General features: G+C 51.8%; 1 protein-coding gene across 1 annotated transcript in view; it reads left to right on the top strand.

Moving 5' to 3' along the window:
* The window catches only part of MAST2 (microtubule associated serine/threonine kinase 2), a 118,031-nt gene that overhangs the window by 96,748 nt on the left and 4,561 nt on the right, over positions 1-16,722 (top strand). Inside the window, exons 10-23 of the mRNA XM_010847895.1 lie at positions 1,523-1,732; positions 6,027-6,128; positions 8,413-8,545; positions 9,337-9,398; positions 9,652-9,737; positions 10,176-10,384; positions 11,394-11,532; positions 13,410-13,542; positions 14,325-14,490; positions 15,063-15,164; positions 15,385-15,507; positions 15,679-15,788; positions 16,138-16,292; positions 16,490-16,717. Coding sequence (XP_010846197.1) covers positions 1,523-1,732; positions 6,027-6,128; positions 8,413-8,545; positions 9,337-9,398; positions 9,652-9,737; positions 10,176-10,384; positions 11,394-11,532; positions 13,410-13,542; positions 14,325-14,490; positions 15,063-15,164; positions 15,385-15,507; positions 15,679-15,788; positions 16,138-16,292; positions 16,490-16,717 — 1,958 coding nt within the window. The remainder of the gene's footprint in view (positions 1-1,522; positions 1,733-6,026; positions 6,129-8,412; positions 8,546-9,336; positions 9,399-9,651; positions 9,738-10,175; positions 10,385-11,393; positions 11,533-13,409; positions 13,543-14,324; positions 14,491-15,062; positions 15,165-15,384; positions 15,508-15,678; positions 15,789-16,137; positions 16,293-16,489; positions 16,718-16,722) is intronic.

The following is a 16,722-nucleotide window of genomic DNA, read 5'->3' on the forward strand; positions in this document are numbered from 1 at the left end:
TAGATAGCATATTCAAAAGTAGAGACATTACTTTGCCAACAAAGTTTCGTCTAGTCAAGGCTATGGTTTTTCCTGTGGTCATGTATGGATGTGACAGTTGGACTGTGATGAAAGCTGAGCGCCGAAGAATTGATCCTTTTTGAGAAGACTCTTGAGAGTCCCTTGGACTGCAAGGAGATCCAACCAGTCCATTCTGAAGGAGATCAGCCCTGGGATTTCTTTGGAAGGAATGATACTAAAGCTGAAACTCCAGTACTTTGGCCACCTCATGTGAAGAGTTGACTCATTGGAAAAGACCCTGGTGCTGGGAGGGATTGGGGGCAGGAGGAGAAGGGGATGACAGAGGATGAGATGGCTGGATGGGATCACTGACTCGATGGATGTGAGTCTCAGTGAACTCCGGGAGTTGGTGGTGGACAGGGAGGCCTGGCATGCTGCGATTCATGGGGTCGCAAAGAGTCGGACACGACTGAGCGACTGATCTGATAGTGTTTGGAAATGCATCCCATGTTTCCTCCTCCTTATGTATTAGGTGTTGTGTTATTCTAGCACTCCATGTTTGTATGTCCCCAAGTCATTCACGCAGGATGAAGTGATGATAGAGAAAATATGTTGATTCCTCCTCTCCCCTCCCACCACCATATATATATGTGTGTCTATATATGCATAAACCAAAAATGTGTGTATACATACACGCACCTACACAAATATCCACCTAAACACACTGAAAATCAGAAATTGCCACCTGGTGGGCAAAGAAAAGAAAGCCAAGCCCCAGATAGGCAGGAACTTGTTAGCTCACGTGTGTTCTTTTGACATTAATGTGCAGTTAGATCCCCAAGAGGCTTCTGAGCCAAACCCCATGCTGCTCTGCTGGGGATCCGGGTCCATGAGCCGGTAGGTTCACAACTTGAGTAAATACTCTCTGAACATCTGCTTAGCTCACTTGGGTCTTAAGGTGAAGTAAGAGCATCCTGAGATAATCAGACTCCCTCTGGCTTGAAGAAGTTCCCAGTTTGGAGACAGATTTAGAAACCAGCAGTGTCCACACACCAAGTTTGTATAGTTGAGGGGTCCAGTGGAAGCACAGAGGAAAAGAAGCCCTAGTTTGCCTGGAGGAATCAAAGACTTCCCAGAGGAGAATGATGCTTGAACTGAGATTAGGAGTCGTAGGAGTTTGCCAGGCAGGCTTGGCAGGTGAAAAAGCCACACACAGGCAACAGCATAAATGGACGGAGGCATGAGACAGCATAATGAGGAGGGAAACAACAGAACCCCAGTGTCCTTAGAGCAAGAGAGCATGCCCTTTAAGGAGTGAAGAGGTGGACGAGGCCAGATGGGAGAGGGCCTTGACTTGACTTGAAGGCGGCCTTTCACGTGTCCAGTCGTCAGGTTCCCCAAGGGCAGCATCCGGAGAGCAGGATCACAGAGCCTGTCCTCAGGCTGTGACCAGGCCCTTCCGGCTTAGCTCCAGGCGACCTGGCGCAGGAGGAGAAAGTCACTTGTCCTTTTTGATTTGCAGGCCACTGCACAAATGGAAGAGCGTCTGGCCGAGTTCATCTCCTCCAACACTCCAGACAACGTGTTGCCCTTGGCTGATGGAACCTTGAGCTTTATTCATCATCAGGTGATAGAGATGGCCCGAGACTGCCTGGACAAATCCCGGAGTGGCCTCATTACCTCACACTACTTCTACGAACTTCAAGAGAATTTAGAGAAGCTTCTGCAAGATGTGAGTGTCCTTGTGCGGAACTCTGGTGAACGCTGCACGTGGCAGTGGTTATTAGTGCTGAGCCAAGATTACAGTGGTCATGGTGCTCCCAGCCTGCGTGCCACCTCTTGCTGATGTGCGGGGCCCCCCTTACGTGTCCTGCTGCTGCTGCTGCTGGACTTTGGTTTCTCCTCAGTCCCCTGCATTTCTGAGAGAAGCCTGTTTAGTATCAGAACCCAGTGCTATGAGTCTTCTCCTTTTCTAATTCTAGTCACCCTGCCCAAGGTTCCAACACTGGTAGTGTTCATAAATATTTGCCTAGGAGACTTGTAACCCAAAGCCAGAAAGAGGCCCCAGTGGCTGCCGTGGGCTCTCGTTTGGTAGACACACTGGTGTAAGCAGAGCCTTGAAACCGCTTCTTCTCAGCCAAGATAAAGCAGTCCTGAAGACTGCTCTGTGGGTTTATCTGTTCGCTGATGCTCCCTATACATAGTGAGAAGTTCTCTAGTGGGGACAGATGGTTTAGAGACCTGGTGCTCCTGAGCGTGAGAAGTCTCTGGGTCGCTACTTCATGCTCCGCGGTTGGCTTCCTCTCCACCTCTCCACTTGGGTGATGGGTGCTTCTCCGCAGACCACAGCTGTTCACATCACACCATTAGCACAATTTAGGGGAGAGGAGATGTGCTGTCTGCCTGGGGCTGGGCTCTTCATGTCACTGGAATGTTTCCCAGTCCAGACCCAGTTACCTCCAGACCTGTGCCTTCTCACCAACTGAGCTGAGAGCCAAGGCTGATAATCAAATGGACTCCAGTGTGTTAGTCCAGAAGTTAGGAGCCGGAAGTTTTTTGTTTTTTTTAATTTAGGAAAAAGTTGAACCTAGAGAAAGGATCATGATCATTGCTGTCAGATACTGGAAGTCTTCTCATATGTAATAGATGCATAGCTTTTCTGTCCCCTAAAAGGTAGACAAGCCCAGTGGACAAGAGTTACTTGGAGAAAGGTTTTAATTTTAATAGATGAAGAAGTTCTTCCTTCTATAAAATTGTCTTTCTGATTTTAAAAGTAATACTTGCATTCAGACATTGCAGAAATACGAGTTTAAAAAAGCTAAAGTCCCATGAAACATCACTGGCAGCTCTTTGTTTCTGTTCAAGAATAATTTTCTCCCATCCAAGTACTAACCAGGCCCGACCCTGCTTAGCTTCTGAGATCAGACGAGATCGGGCGCGTTCAGGGTGGTATGGCCGTAGACCAAGAATAATTTTCTAACAGTTCTGTAACAATAGATAGGAATCTGGGACTGAGATATCAGGTAAATCAACCAGACTTCCAAGGTTGCTTGTACATCTAAGATTAATCTTCTGAAATGCTAAAGTCAGAGCCCTGCCCAGAAACTACAGGCATTTTCCTCATTGCCCCTGGAAGTAGGAAGAATACTAGACACAGAGCCAGTGCAGTCATACGTTCTGTCGTTTGCTAGGCCCTAGGAATGCAGAAAAGAAGTTCAGTGTGGGTCTGGCTCAAGGAATTTGCCTTTGACTGGGGTGTACAGACCCATCAATAAGAATTGCAGTAAAAATGACAGCTGTTAGTTATTGAAGTGTCCTGTGTGCCAGCCATCACACCGAGTGCTCTATGAATTACCTCACTTTTGTTTATTGTAGTAAGTGTGATTGATGAGCACTAGCTAGAGATGAATTCTGAGCACAGAGGAGGATATGCTGACTCTGTGTGGAGAGTTCAGGAAAAGTTGGATCTTCGTGAGGAGGTAGGAGTTCACTGGACTTAGGAAGGAGTACAAACAACCTCTCAGAGGTGTGGAGGAACTTGGTACATTCTGGACATTACAGGTAAAGTAGTTTGACATGACTAGAATGAAAGATGCCTGCGGGGAAACCTTGGCAGATGAATATGCTAGTCACTGCGCTAATTTAACTTCACAACAGCACTGTATGGAAGGTGCTATTATTATTCTCTAAATAAACAGATGAGAAAACCAAAATTTAAAGGGGCCAAGTGAGCCCAAGGTAACTTGTTTCTTGCGTAACAGAGTTGGAACCCAAACCGAGGTTATTCATTCCAGAGCCTAAGATCTTACACTTTCAAACACTTAGCAAGCATTGACATCTGCTATACAAGAGGCACCTATGCTAGGCTTAGTATGTGAGGGAAAAAGAAAGACACAGGCTGTGTATTCACAAGGCCCAGCAGCATAGCTGTAGAGACAGTTAATTATAAGACAACATGCTAGTACCATGTGCTATGAGCAAACAGCTTGGGGAGCGTAGAAAAGGGAGCCGTTACTTCTTGTTCTTCGTGTGTGTGTGTGTGTGTGTGTGTGATGGAGCAGGGGTCTTAGATGAGCCTTCACACAGTTGATATTTGGGCTGCACCTTAAAAGAACGAATGCAATTTCATCAAGTGCCCAGCCTCTCTTCTCATTTAATAACCAGGTTTTTTTTGTTTTTGTTTTTAAATGGTCTTCATTTGCTATATTTCTTTCCTTGCAAGCTATTCACTATTCATCATCCTGCCTTCCACTTTCCCTTCCCATATTCCACTAAAACTGTTTCAGGCAAAAGTCCCCAAAGAACTAACTGACCAGTTGCCAAATCCTGTGACCTCTCTCAGCCCTCATCTTCGTTTGCCTCTCTGTGGGAGTTTGCACAGTGAAAAAACCTCTCCTTGATCTCCCCTCCCCCTGGTTGTCGTGAAAGTGTTCTCTCCTGTCTTGCTGCCCCTTCACAAGTTCTCTTAAATTCTGGTGTTCCTAGGGACACCCTCCTGAGCATCCATACTCCCATTCTCCTTCTTCACTCTGATCAGTCCTGACAGCTCCCATGTCTTCAGTTGTCATCCATTCACTAAGGGTCCCTGCCCACCTGCGTTCTCCTGAGTTTCAGATCCTTCACTTTCCTTCTCACATTGGCTGGTATTCTTCATTGCAAGCAGTAGAGCCACCTCAGAACAGTTTATTATATAAAGACTGAAAGGGCAGGTCTTAGAGAATTGAAGACAGCAATGCAACCAGGCTTTCGGAACGGACTAGAGCTAGAAATGAGAACCTGTGGAAAGCCCAGGAAGTGTTCATCTTCCTCCAGTCCACTCTGTTCTCTGGTAGGCATGCTCATCCTTTTCCCCAGAAGCAGATTATACAGTTCTGTCACCCTGATATTAACCGTTGTCGTTCCATCCACCTTTCAGCACCTATATCCCCTCTGGTCAGCTGTTGGAAGTGGGAGGGAAAGTGCAGCCACACAACACAGATTCTAGAAGTCAGAACAGTTTCCAGAAAAAAAGAAGCTCTCCTGGGCTGAGCAAATACCTCAGGAAGTAGCTAGTGTAGTACCTCAGACTCTCCAGGTCCAAAACAGAACTCTTTTCCACCTACCTGCTTTGTCTTTAAAGCTAAAGGGAATATGTTCTCTACCTATCCTTGGGGCTTCCCTTGTAGCTCAGTTGGTAAAGAATCTGCCTACAATGCAGGAGACCTGAGTTTGATCCCTGGGTCAGGAAGATCCCCTGGAGAAGGAAATGGCAATCCACTCTGGTATTCCTGCCTGGAGAATCCCATGGACAGAGGAGCCTGGTAGGCTACAGTCCATGGGATTGCAAGAGTCACGACTTAGCAATTTAACTACTACTAACTGCTACTACCTATCCTTACCTAAACTGCATATCTCTTTATATTATCTGTTTCATTTAGGGGTTCACTGAAATTTCCCTAAAACTGGAGCTGCAGTTACCATCTATTCCTGCCTCACGCACCCCTCAGGGCTGCTCTCAGATGGCCCAGTCTGTCCATTTCCCTACATTCTTACTTCCTTGATTTATGCCTTTTTCATCTTCACTATTGCCATAGCCTGCTGGTGGGTTTTCCTCCTTTTAGACTTGCCCTCTTTCATGCACCATCCCCACTACAGCCAGAGCCGTCTCTCTGAAGTCCCTGCTGCTCGCATCACTCTCCTGCTTTGAGGTCTTTCTATTCCTTACGGTCTGTCTGTGGTGGAAAGCATCAGTGAAGGCTCCATTGAGAGCTGCCTCTTGAGCTGGGGTCTGGTAGGTAAGTGAAGCCTGCTGGATGGAGAAGCAGGTAAAGCGGTGTGTCCGTGTGACATTCCTGTGTCATGCAGTGTTCACCAGCTCACGTGGCTCCTGCTCATGGCCCACTGACCTCCTCTAAGGTCTCTGCTTTGCAGAACTCTCTGTACTACAAAGCGCTTCTCCCCAGAGTCGGCTCTGTTCAGGCCGGTCCTGCTTCGCTCCGCCACGCTGGGCCGGCAGATTGCTCAAGCTACCTTTGTCTTCTCTACAGGCTCATGAGCGCTCAGAGAGTTCAGAAGTGGCTTTTGTGATGCAGCTGGTGAAAAAGCTGATGATTGTCATTGCCCGCCCAGCTCGTCTCCTGGAATGCCTGGTGAGTGGGCTCTGGGAAGGTTGGGGGGTGGTGGTGGCTGGAGGGGTGGGAACAGGGACTGCAGAGGAAGTATTCTGCTAACAGCAGAACTGTGGGGGCACCCGCTGCCATTTCTGCTGCTGAGTCCTTATTTAAATATGATGTGCAAGCACTGGGGGACCAAATGAGTCCCTGAGGAAACATGGACACCTCTGAGGAGAGTGGTGGGGAGAGGTTTCATCTAGCCCACCCCACACTGAGCAGGCCCAGGTTAGTGGGGGCCCCAGGGCTGAGAAGCACAGGCCAGTTTTGTTTGCACAAGTTGAGTCCACCCTTCATTTGATCATTCAGTGACACTTTACTGAATGCCTCCTTCATTCTAGACACTGGAGATACAGGTATAAATAAAGCAGAGTCCTGATCCCATAATGCCTCCTCTGCAGCAGGGTTAGAATTCATCTTGAATGCCTTAGGTATGAAGCCTGAAGATGTGCAAGTAATAGTTATGATATTGGCGAAGTGTTGTGAAGGGGGAAAATCCAAGGTGCAGTGGGAACATGAGGAAGGATGTGCTTCTCAGGATGGACAGGAATGAATGTTGAGTGAAGGCCCCCTGGGGAACATGAAGCTTCGTCAGTGACTTGAAGGATAACTGTGAGTTTACCAGGAGAGAGCTGTCAGAAAGGACATTTGATGGAGTGTGGGTGTGTCTGAAGAGCTGGTGAGGGAAAAACTTGGGAGGTGGATCCTTCATGTCCTTCATGACAGGACCATGAAGGGTGCGGGTTCTTGGTTCAGGAGTTTGTGTTTATCCATAAGGCCACTGGGAGCCATCAGGAAGTTTAGGTAAGAATGTGATGTGGTCAGATTTACTTTTTATAACTAACTTTGTAAAGGTATGATTTACATACAATAAAATATATCCTATTTGGTTATACAGTTCAGTGAGTTTTAGCAAATCTACACCTGTCTAGTCACTGCCACAGTTGAGATGGAAGATATTTCTCTCACCTCAGAAAATTCCCTTGTGGCCCTTTGCAGTCAGCCCCTTTCCCCTCCCCACCTCGCCTCCCACTCCAGACAGCCACCTATCTGCTCTTTCACTATGGTTAAGTTTGCCTTTTATACAGTTTCATATAAATTAAATCATGCAGTGTGTTCTGACTTCTTTAACTCAGCATAATTTTGTAGCAATTCATACATATTATTGCATGCAACAGTGATTGGTTCCTTTTTATTTCTGAGTAATACTCCATGAGATTTACTCCTGAGAAAGATACCTGTGGGCACAACATGGATAATGAACTGGGGGAGAAGGCAGAGCCAGGGACAGTGGGCCAGAGGCTCTTAACACAGTTCATGTGAGAGAGGCGCGCCATGAACTAGGACGGTGGTAGAGACCAGATAAGGAGATTTGGGTGGAGGGGAGTTTATGAAGTAGGCATTCTGACTAGACAGGGACGGAGGAAGAAGCAGGTAATAGAATTTCCCAGTCTGGCTTAGATTTTACCCAAGTAGGTGGTGGTGGTGTTTTCTAAACCCCTGAGACCAGAGGTAAAGAAAAGCAGTGGAGGCTGGGGTTGTGACCAGAGGGCCGCTCCTGCAACAACGTGAAGTCTGTGGTTAAACAGGGGCTGGCAGTTCAGTCTGGTCTTGTGCAGTGGTTTTGTCTTTCTCCCTACCTCTGTGGCCATGGTCAAATCCATGCATCTCTGTGAGACTTGACTTCCTCCCCAAGATCATAGAGGTATCATCAGGGCTTAGTGCCGAGTGTGACACTTAGTAGGCACTCAGTCAGTGAGGCCCTCATTATTCTGTGCTCTGGGCAGACAAAGACTTCTGTGCTGTGTCCATATGGCTCTCTAGACCCCAGGACACAGGGGTTGCTCAGTAGATGCCTGACAGCATGGGTGTGTACCACCAGGGCTGTGAAGTGTGACTGAAGGTGGCCAGGACTGCCCCCCTGCACTAGGTATGGGGAGACACCGACAGTGCTGTGTCTGGCTGGCACAAGGCTTTGGACCAGGCAGATAGGCAGAGCTCTCTTGAAACTGAAAGCTCTGAGTCGTCTTGCTGTAGAAGACAACAGATGTGTAGGATGTTCAGTCTGGAGGTGACCTTTAAGATAGCTTTGTCCCCATTGGTCCCTGACTCATGATGTTTCTGGGGATTCTGGGGTAGGGGTGTCCATCACAAAGAGGAAGTCTTCCTATTCCTCCTGCTCTGGGTAAATGCCTTAAAACCATAAAGGCCAGCAGCCTTCGCCTGTAGGTCTCACCACTGACTACCTCTCTCCCCGGTACAGGAGTTTGACCCTGAAGAGTTCTACCACCTGTTAGAAGCAGCTGAGGGCCACGCCAAAGAGGGACAAGGGATTAAATGTGACATTCCCCGCTACATCGTTAGCCAACTGGGCCTCACACGGGATCCCCTAGAGGGTGAGCATGCAGCCTCGTGGCTGCAAAGAGGCCCCACAGCCTACACGCTCTAACAGCAGGGAAACCACTGGGAGAAGAGGGTTAGCTGGACAGGGACACAACACAGCCTCAGAGGCCCGAGGGCTGCAGGAAAACCCTGTGTTCTGTGTCATAAAAGAGCCACTCCTTCGAGATAGTCCACATCTGCCTTCTGACACCCAAGTGGGGCTGTCTTGGGCACACCTGGGTTGGATTTAAATCCTAAAGGTCAAAGGAGGTCAACACAAGGACCACAATCACATTTTCAGAAATGGTCACCTCGTCTGCATGCTTGCCTCTCCTGCAGCCACCTTACAGGTCCCCTTGTGTCTTTGGGGTGGTCCCGACTCCGGGCTTCATGCTGAGCCCCTCGTGAAGGTGGGCATCTGAGTCCCTTGTCTCTAGTCGCCCCGCCCCTGCCTTTCCTGCTTCCCGGCCTCATCCAGCAGAGCAGAGTCTTGGCAGCAGGACGGGGGCCGGCTACCAGCTTCAGGCCTGTTTTCAGCTATTGTCCCGAGTTTGAGGGAAGCTTTATAGAATTTTCCAGGCCTTTTGAATGGCACTGGACTTAGATACGAGTGGCAATGTTATTTGGCAAACAAGTCCAAAAGCTGTGACTCCACTAAAGCCAGAGCCGCAAGACCGCCTCCCAGACCCGTGCAGGAAGCATTTATGGCTCCCCTGCATGCGTCTGTCCTCTGGTGTGAGCGGGCGGCCGAGAGGCCTGAGGTTGCCGCGCACACTTTTGTCTTGTGTCCTTGCTTTGTTTCTAGAAATGGCCCAGTTGAGCAGCTATGACAGTCCTGATACTCCGGAGACAGATGATTCAGTCGAGGTAAAGACTCTGAGCTCTTGCCTCAACCCTGGGCCCTGGGCCCTGTGAAGCGCAGGCTGTGGGTTCTCTCAGAGACTGTCTGCAGAGGGCCAGTGGAGAGGGTGGTTGCTGCACGGTCTGAGGGCTGTTCAGCTCCGGGAGGAGTGAGGAGGCTCCGGCAGGGCTGAGCGGGGCAGACACTGGGGCACAGCCTCCTCAGGTATGCACACTCTGACGAGCATGCCTGCCCCTTGCCTTTTCCCTTGTCTTCCAGGGCCGTGGGGCATCTCTGACATCGAAAAAGACACCCTCTGAGGAGGACTTCGAAACCATTAAGCTCATCAGCAATGGCGCCTATGGGTAAAGTCAGGGGTCGGGTATGGCCGGGACTAGAGCTCAGTTGGCCCGTGGGCTCTTCTTTCTGGAAGTGAGTGGTACCTGGTCCTCTGGGCAGCAGGACTGTCCCTCGGGATGGCCCTTCTCCCTCCCTGAAGCCTCCTGGAGAGATGATAGTGCAGTTCCCTTTGACAGCTGAGCGTGGTGCCTTTCCTGGGCAGGAGCCCCTCTTCCCTTGGGGGCACTCCTCCTCTTATGAGCTCTGAGGAGGGGTTGAGCTGTGTCCTCAGGAACTTGACGAGCTCCCAGGGCAGGCCCTCGTGTCCTTCTCACTGTCGAGCACCACCTGCCCCGCTGTTCCATACACCAATAAGGTGTGAGAGGAGTCAGTTTGACCCCCAGGCTGGCAGTGGCGGAGGGCATGGCCAAGGGCCGTGCGGAACAGACGGGCTTTGCTTCCAGGGCCGTGTTCCTGGTGCGGCACAAGTCCACCCGGCAGCGCTTTGCCATGAAGAAGATCAACAAGCAGAACCTGATCCTGCGGAACCAGATCCAGCAGGCCTTCGTGGAGCGGGACATCCTGACTTTTGCTGAGAACCCCTTTGTGGTCAGCATGTTCTGCTCCTTTGAAACCAAGCGCCACCTGTGCATGGTGATGGAGTATGTGGAAGGTACGGGGGACAGGTGGCCTGCCCTAGGGGCCAAGGCACAGTCAGAGACAGCCCTGATCAGGGCCCAGCAGCTTTGTGTGGCTGTGGTGTTTCAGGGCCCAGCTTCCCCACCTGTCCTTGGCCCTGGTTTCTGCTTTAGGATCGTAGAGACCATTTGGCCACGGCAGGCACCAGGTGCCGTGCCTCTCCCAGGAAGAGGCTTCTGGAGCTGGAGCTGCCATGAGGCTGCCCATGTCAGGCACAGAAAGAGGCATTCTGGGACGGGATGTATATGTCCCTCAGCTATAAAACCTATGCCCAAAGCCTGCACGGCCCATAGCCTGCTGGCACCACACAGGGCTGAGGAGGCAGCAGAGCCACCCACGCCCAGGGTCAGTCACTGGGAGGATTGCATCTGGGCCCTTGGGAGAAAGGCAGGCTGCCACCCTGACAGATGGCTTTAGAGGGCACCCCTTAAAGAGCATACAGCATGCTCAGGGTGGCGCAGAAGAGCATGGTGGAGCACAGCTTCTCCGGTGGCCTTCCCTCTCCTTTCGTCAGGGCTGTGCACAGCTTCCAAATATGCCTAAGTCTTGAAGTTGGGAACAACACTCCCCTTTTAATTCCTTGGGTATGTGCTGGGAGTTTACAATGTTACTTTACTCAAAACTAAAGGACAGCCAACGGGAAGGAAATAACACATGCTGAAATATCAGCCAGACGTGTTTACAATAAACAGGATTCCCACCCAAAAATAACTTAGTCCTGTCCCAACAAGTCAACTTACAGGCATAGAGGCCCGGGTTCCTTCCTTCTTTGGCCTGAACAGCGGCCTTGACCGCCCCCGGCCGACTCCTCTTGCTCCTGCTCCAGTCTACAGTCTGCCTCCCACCCACGCCAGCAGCAGGGGTGCTAGAATCACCGTGTCTAGCGCCAGGGAGTTTGGTGAGGCCATCTCCTCTGGGGCCTCTGAGACCATCTGGAGCAGGGCACTGGCTCCCTGCTTCATGGTGGCCTGGGCTTGTTGCAGGAGGAGACTGTGCCACGCTGCTGAAGAACATCGGGGCCCTGCCTGTGGACATGGTGCGCCTGTACTTTGCAGAAACTGTGCTAGCCCTGGAGTACTTACACAATTACGGCATCGTGCACCGTGACCTCAAGCCTGACAAGTATGCCCACTCTTCGAGTCCCTTGTTTAGGGTCTCCCACTTGGATCTCAAGATAAATGAAGGCAGACACAGCATGTTTGAATCTATCCCAAATGGCTAGTCATGTGGGTGTGCACCCAGGCTTGGTACTCTAACCCCTGACTCTCCCCAGATGCAAAGAACATTGACAGCAAGGTCCAGCAGGGGCATTGTAAAGCTTTGGTGACATCAAAGAATCACTGAGGAGCTCTACTCAAGAACCCAAGCAGAAGCAAAAGAATCCACACATCTAGTAGATGGCAGAGCAAGTGGCCTGGCATTTACTGACATGTGCTCTTTGCCAAGCACTGTATTCTCGTCTCTGGTCTATAGAGCTTAAGTCCAGTGTGGGCGACTGTCATGCTGAGGAGCAGGATATACAAAGACACACACAGGTGTGAGGAACTACAAATAGTGCAGTATGGCTGAAGCTGAGATTGTTAGTTTCAGTCGTGACTGAGGGGCAGGGATTGGACCATCAGGGGACCTTTTATTTAGTTTGGGTTGAGTTTTAAAGGGTCCTAGAGAATCTCTGACCCAGGGCTTCCTTGGTGGCTCAGACAGCAAAGAATCCACCTGTATTGCGGGAGACCTGGGTTCAATCCCTGGGTTGGGAAGAGCCCCTGAAGGAGGACATGGCAACCCACTCCGATATTCTTGCCTGGAAAATCCCCATGGACAGAGGAGCCTGGCGGGCTATAGTCCATGGGGTTGCAAAGAGTCAGACACAACTGAGCGACTAAGCGCAGAATACACACAGAGAGTCTCTGAAGGGTCTGTTAACCACGGGGAGACACACTCAGACTTTGATTTAGGTTTAGGAAGATCACTGCCCATGGAAAGAGGTGGTGAGACCACAGCAGTAGACCAGGCCCCTGGAGCAGAGTCGGGCGGGAGAAGAGAGGGATGGGGAAGTGGGAAGGAAATGGTAAGGCTGGGGTGAGAGAGCAGGCTGGGACATCTTCCACAGTTCTGTCTTGAGGCTGGGGTGATAAGTCTCTGTCATGGAAAGCAGCTTTGACGTTAGACAGACTGCATTCATAGAGCTCGTTAACCCTGTGAGCTCAGGTCAGTGAATTAAACCTCTTTGAGCTTCGTGTTGCTCCTCTTGGGGATAATACCTGCTTTGGTTGTGTTATTCCTCTGTAAAACCTTTCATGAGCCAGAATATTTTTATAAACAATCATTAAAGCACTTATCACAGAGCTCAGTAGGTAAGAGAAACACTGCTTTTCACTGAGAAGAGGACCCATTCGGAGGCATGAGCTTGTTTGGACAGGTTGAGTTCAGGGTGCCCACAGGGCTTCTGGCAGCGAGTAGGTGTGGAGCTCATAAAAGGAGTCGGGGCCGGAGATACTAGGGAGTACAGGGCCGAAGCCTTTGGCACTAAGTGAAATGGCTCAGGCAGTGTGTGTGAAGGGGAAGACAGTTCCCTGTGAGATCTTAGAGCCCCCAGTCCAGCTATAGATTTGGGATGAGGTCATTGTGCCCCTTTCCCCTTCTCCCTGATTTGGGGTGTTGTGAGCCCCCCAGGTCAGAAGAGGGGGCTGGAGATGGCTGGAGCCTTAGGACAGGGCTGACCGCTTGCGGAGGAAAGCTTGTTCCTCAGCCGGCCGATACTTGCCCTCAGTGTAGAGCACAGTCGAGGACAGTAAACAAAGGTGACTTGGGGGGCGGGGGGCTGGGCAAAAGGCGGGTTAGTTACTCATGCCGAGTGCAGTTTTCACACTGCCAGAGCTGCTTGTTCTCTCACAGCTGCCTGTTCCCCTGTCTGAGTGGGGAAAGGGGGAGTATGCTAAAGTCAGCACTTTTGGAAGACCAGGAGATAACTCCAGACATTTGTTTCTCTGGTTTCCCAGCCTGCTGATTACATCCATGGGTCACATCAAGCTCACTGATTTTGGCCTTTCCAAAATTGGCCTTATGAGTCTGACCACAAACTTGTACGAGGGCCACATTGAAAAGGATGCACGGGAGTTCCTGGACAAGCAGGTAAGAAGGATGGTTGAGAGCTTGGGGGTTGAATTCCAGGCCTCAGAGTAAGAATGGGGAGCCGCATGCTTCCCCTGCAGCTCAGTGTTAAGACTGAGAGCGCCTGTCTTTTCCTCCTTGTGGTTCCAGGGAGGTATTAAGAGAGGGAGCACCTTTGGAAATAGGGTGGCCCATGAGAATCAAATGGGTAGAAAATCCAAAATCATCTTCCTCCTGGGGCTTGGGAGAAGATCGGTCTCAGGACCGTTGACACTCTCAGAGCTGACACTAGGTCGGTCCTGAGCCTCCTGGCCTCAGTGAAGGGCAGAGCTCTCCCAGCGCCTGTGTCCTGAGAACACAGCTCCAAGTTTCCACTGGGCTGCATCCAAAGAGCAGCCTCTGAGCGTTTCCTGATTTGACATTTCGGGTTGTGACTGTCCACAAGTCGCTGTAGTAGTCACGTGGCCATAGGATCTGTTCTTTGGGAGGCTGGAGGGCAGAGGTCAGTTGTGGGCACCTCATGCCAAGAGGGATAGAACTAGTTAATAGTTAATTAGGATATAATAGTTAATTATTATAATTAATTAATTAGGATAGTTAATTAGGAAATACGTAAACTCGCCCCACCGATAGCGCCAGCTCTGGTACCCTGGGGCTCCTGTCACTCCTGCTCATTAACCAGAGTGTGATGAGTCTTCATTCAGAGACTTTCTGCTCAAGAAGCGGAAGCACCCCCACCCATCAAGCCACCATGCCAGGTGACTATCTCAGGATGCTGAGCCCCCCAACTTCTCTGTGCCCAGGTATGCGGGACCCCAGAGTACATTGCACCTGAGGTGATCCTGCGGCAGGGCTACGGGAAGCCAGTGGACTGGTGGGCTATGGGCATCATCCTGTACGAGTTCCTGGTGGGCTGCGTCCCTTTCTTTGGAGACACTCCGGAGGAGCTCTTTGGGCAAGTGATCAGTGGTAGGTACCATCACCCCAGCCCACTGCGGGGACAGAATCCAGATCCACAGATATGATTTTCACAAGCATCTGTGAGGCTTACAAGTTCTTGCTCTGAATTCTTCTGTGTGTGTTTGGTGTGCTTGCTTCAGATGTGCACGTGCACACCGTGTGTGTCACCTAGCACTTGTTCTGATCGTGTTTGTGATCCTGCATACGTGCATGGGTGTACCTGTGCCGTGAGTGTGAGTTCTGTGTGTGTGTGTGTGAGTGAGTGTATCTGTGTCAGGAGTATAAAGGCGGGGTGAGCTGGAGATTAGAACAGAGGATGCCACTGCTTTCCAGTGGCTACTCTGGATCAAAGAACCAGCTGTGGTCGAGGATGTGGGAGATTCCCCCAGAGAGAGGGGAGCTTGTGCAGCTTGAAGGAAGTGGGTCCCAGGAAAGGCTTTCAGGGCTCTGGGCTGGGCCCTTTATACTTCCCCATGGTATATCCTATCCTAGTACCCTCTTCTCTAGCTCCCCACTCTGCCCACGACTTCTAAGACCTTCTCTAACCGACTCCTTCCCTTGTCACCCCGATGACTCTTCAGATGAGATTGTGTGGCCTGAGGGGGACGATGCACTGCCGCCGGACGCCCAAGATCTCACCTCAAAACTGCTCCACCAGAACCCATTGGAGAGACTGGGCACAGGTGGGCCAGGCCCCAGTAAGGGAGGAGTGGGGCTGTCCATGTAACTGGGAGGTTCAGGCTTCAGGTGTAGGCAGTGCCCCTGGTTCCTGACTGCCGTGCTCCCTGTGGGCGGAAGAGGAAGATGTTGGAGCTGAGGCCTCCAAGCCCAGCCTCTCGGGAACTAGGTTCTCACTGGATGTGCGACCTGGACTCCACCCGCCCAAACCATCCCTGTCCACAGGCAGTGCCTATGAGGTGAAGCAGCACCCATTCTTCACTGGTCTGGACTGGACAGGACTTCTTCGCCAGAAGGCTGAATTTATTCCTCAGCTGGAGTCAGAGGATGATACCAGCTACTTTGACAGTAAGGCCACTGGTGGGACAGGGAGGAGTGGGAATCCTACCTGTGCCCAGAGACACTTGTGTGCCCTGAGCTTGGTATTGGGAGTCACTTCCCCAGGCCCTCCCGAGGTCTGATAGGGTTGAAGGAGGCCAGCACCAGGGCCTCTGAAAGGCACTGCTGTGTGTGTCCCAGCCCGCTCAGAGCGATACCACCACGTGGACTCGGAGGACGAGGAGGAAGTGAGTGAGGATGGCTGCCTTGAGATTCGCCAGTTCTCTTCCTGTTCTCCAAGGTTCAGCAAGGTGCGACCGGTGCAGCCCCAGCTGGAGAACTGGGAGGAGCAGACCTGTTGAGGGATGTGCTGGGGCCACCTAAGGGGGCAGGGGCTGGCGCTGTCTCCAGGGAAAGAGGGGAGAGGGCCGCACCTGCACGGAGTGGATGCTTCCAGGTCTACTCAGGGCCCTGAGGTACGAGATGCCAGGGTGGCGCCAGGTCAGACCAGTGGAATGCCTGTTTCTTTGAATGTTCTCAGCTGTGTGCAGGGGAGGAAAGGGGAGAATTAGCTCCAGTTCCAGAGCTTCAGGCGCCAGGGATCCTTTGTGGCCTGTGGTGTGGTGGTTGGGCATCCCGGCAGGGGCCCTGTGCCCACAGGTGTACAGCAGCATGGAGCGGCTCTCGCTGCTCGAGGAGCGCCGGACGCCACCCCCCACCAAGCGCAGCCTGAGTGAGGAAAAGGAGGACCGCACAGATGGCCTGGCGGGGCTGAGGGGCCGAGAGCGAAGCTGGGTGATCGGCTCCCCTGAGATGTGAGTGCTCAGAGCCAGGGGTGGGCGGCACGGCCATCCGTAGGGCCGTCACCGATAATGGGGAAGGACGTGATGCCGTGAGGGGCCTTCGCGGGTGCGGCTCCCGGAGGGAGGTTCTGTGAGCCGAGCCCCCGAGGAGGCCTGGGCTGGAGGAGGGAGGCCGCCGGGCCCTCCATCCTCGGCCTCATGTCTCCCAGATTACGGAAGCGGCTGTCGGTGTCCGAGTCGTCCCACACGGAGAGCGATTCCAGCCCTCCACTCACTGTGCGGCGCCACTGCTCGGGCCTCCTGGACGTGCCTCGCTTCCCGGAGAGCACTGAGGAGGCTGTTGGCGCTCCCAGGAGGCAGCAGCAGGAGGGTGCATGGCTTCTGACCCCGTCTGGAGAGGGGGCGTCTGGGCCTGCCCTGGAACGGCCGGCCGAGCGGCGGG

This window comes from Bison bison, unplaced genomic scaffold (genome assembly GCF_000754665.1).
Source record: "Bison bison bison isolate TAMUID 2011002044 unplaced genomic scaffold, Bison_UMD1.0 scf7180017864256, whole genome shotgun sequence".
NCBI classification, from domain to species: domain Eukaryota; kingdom Metazoa; phylum Chordata; class Mammalia; order Artiodactyla; family Bovidae; genus Bison; species Bison bison.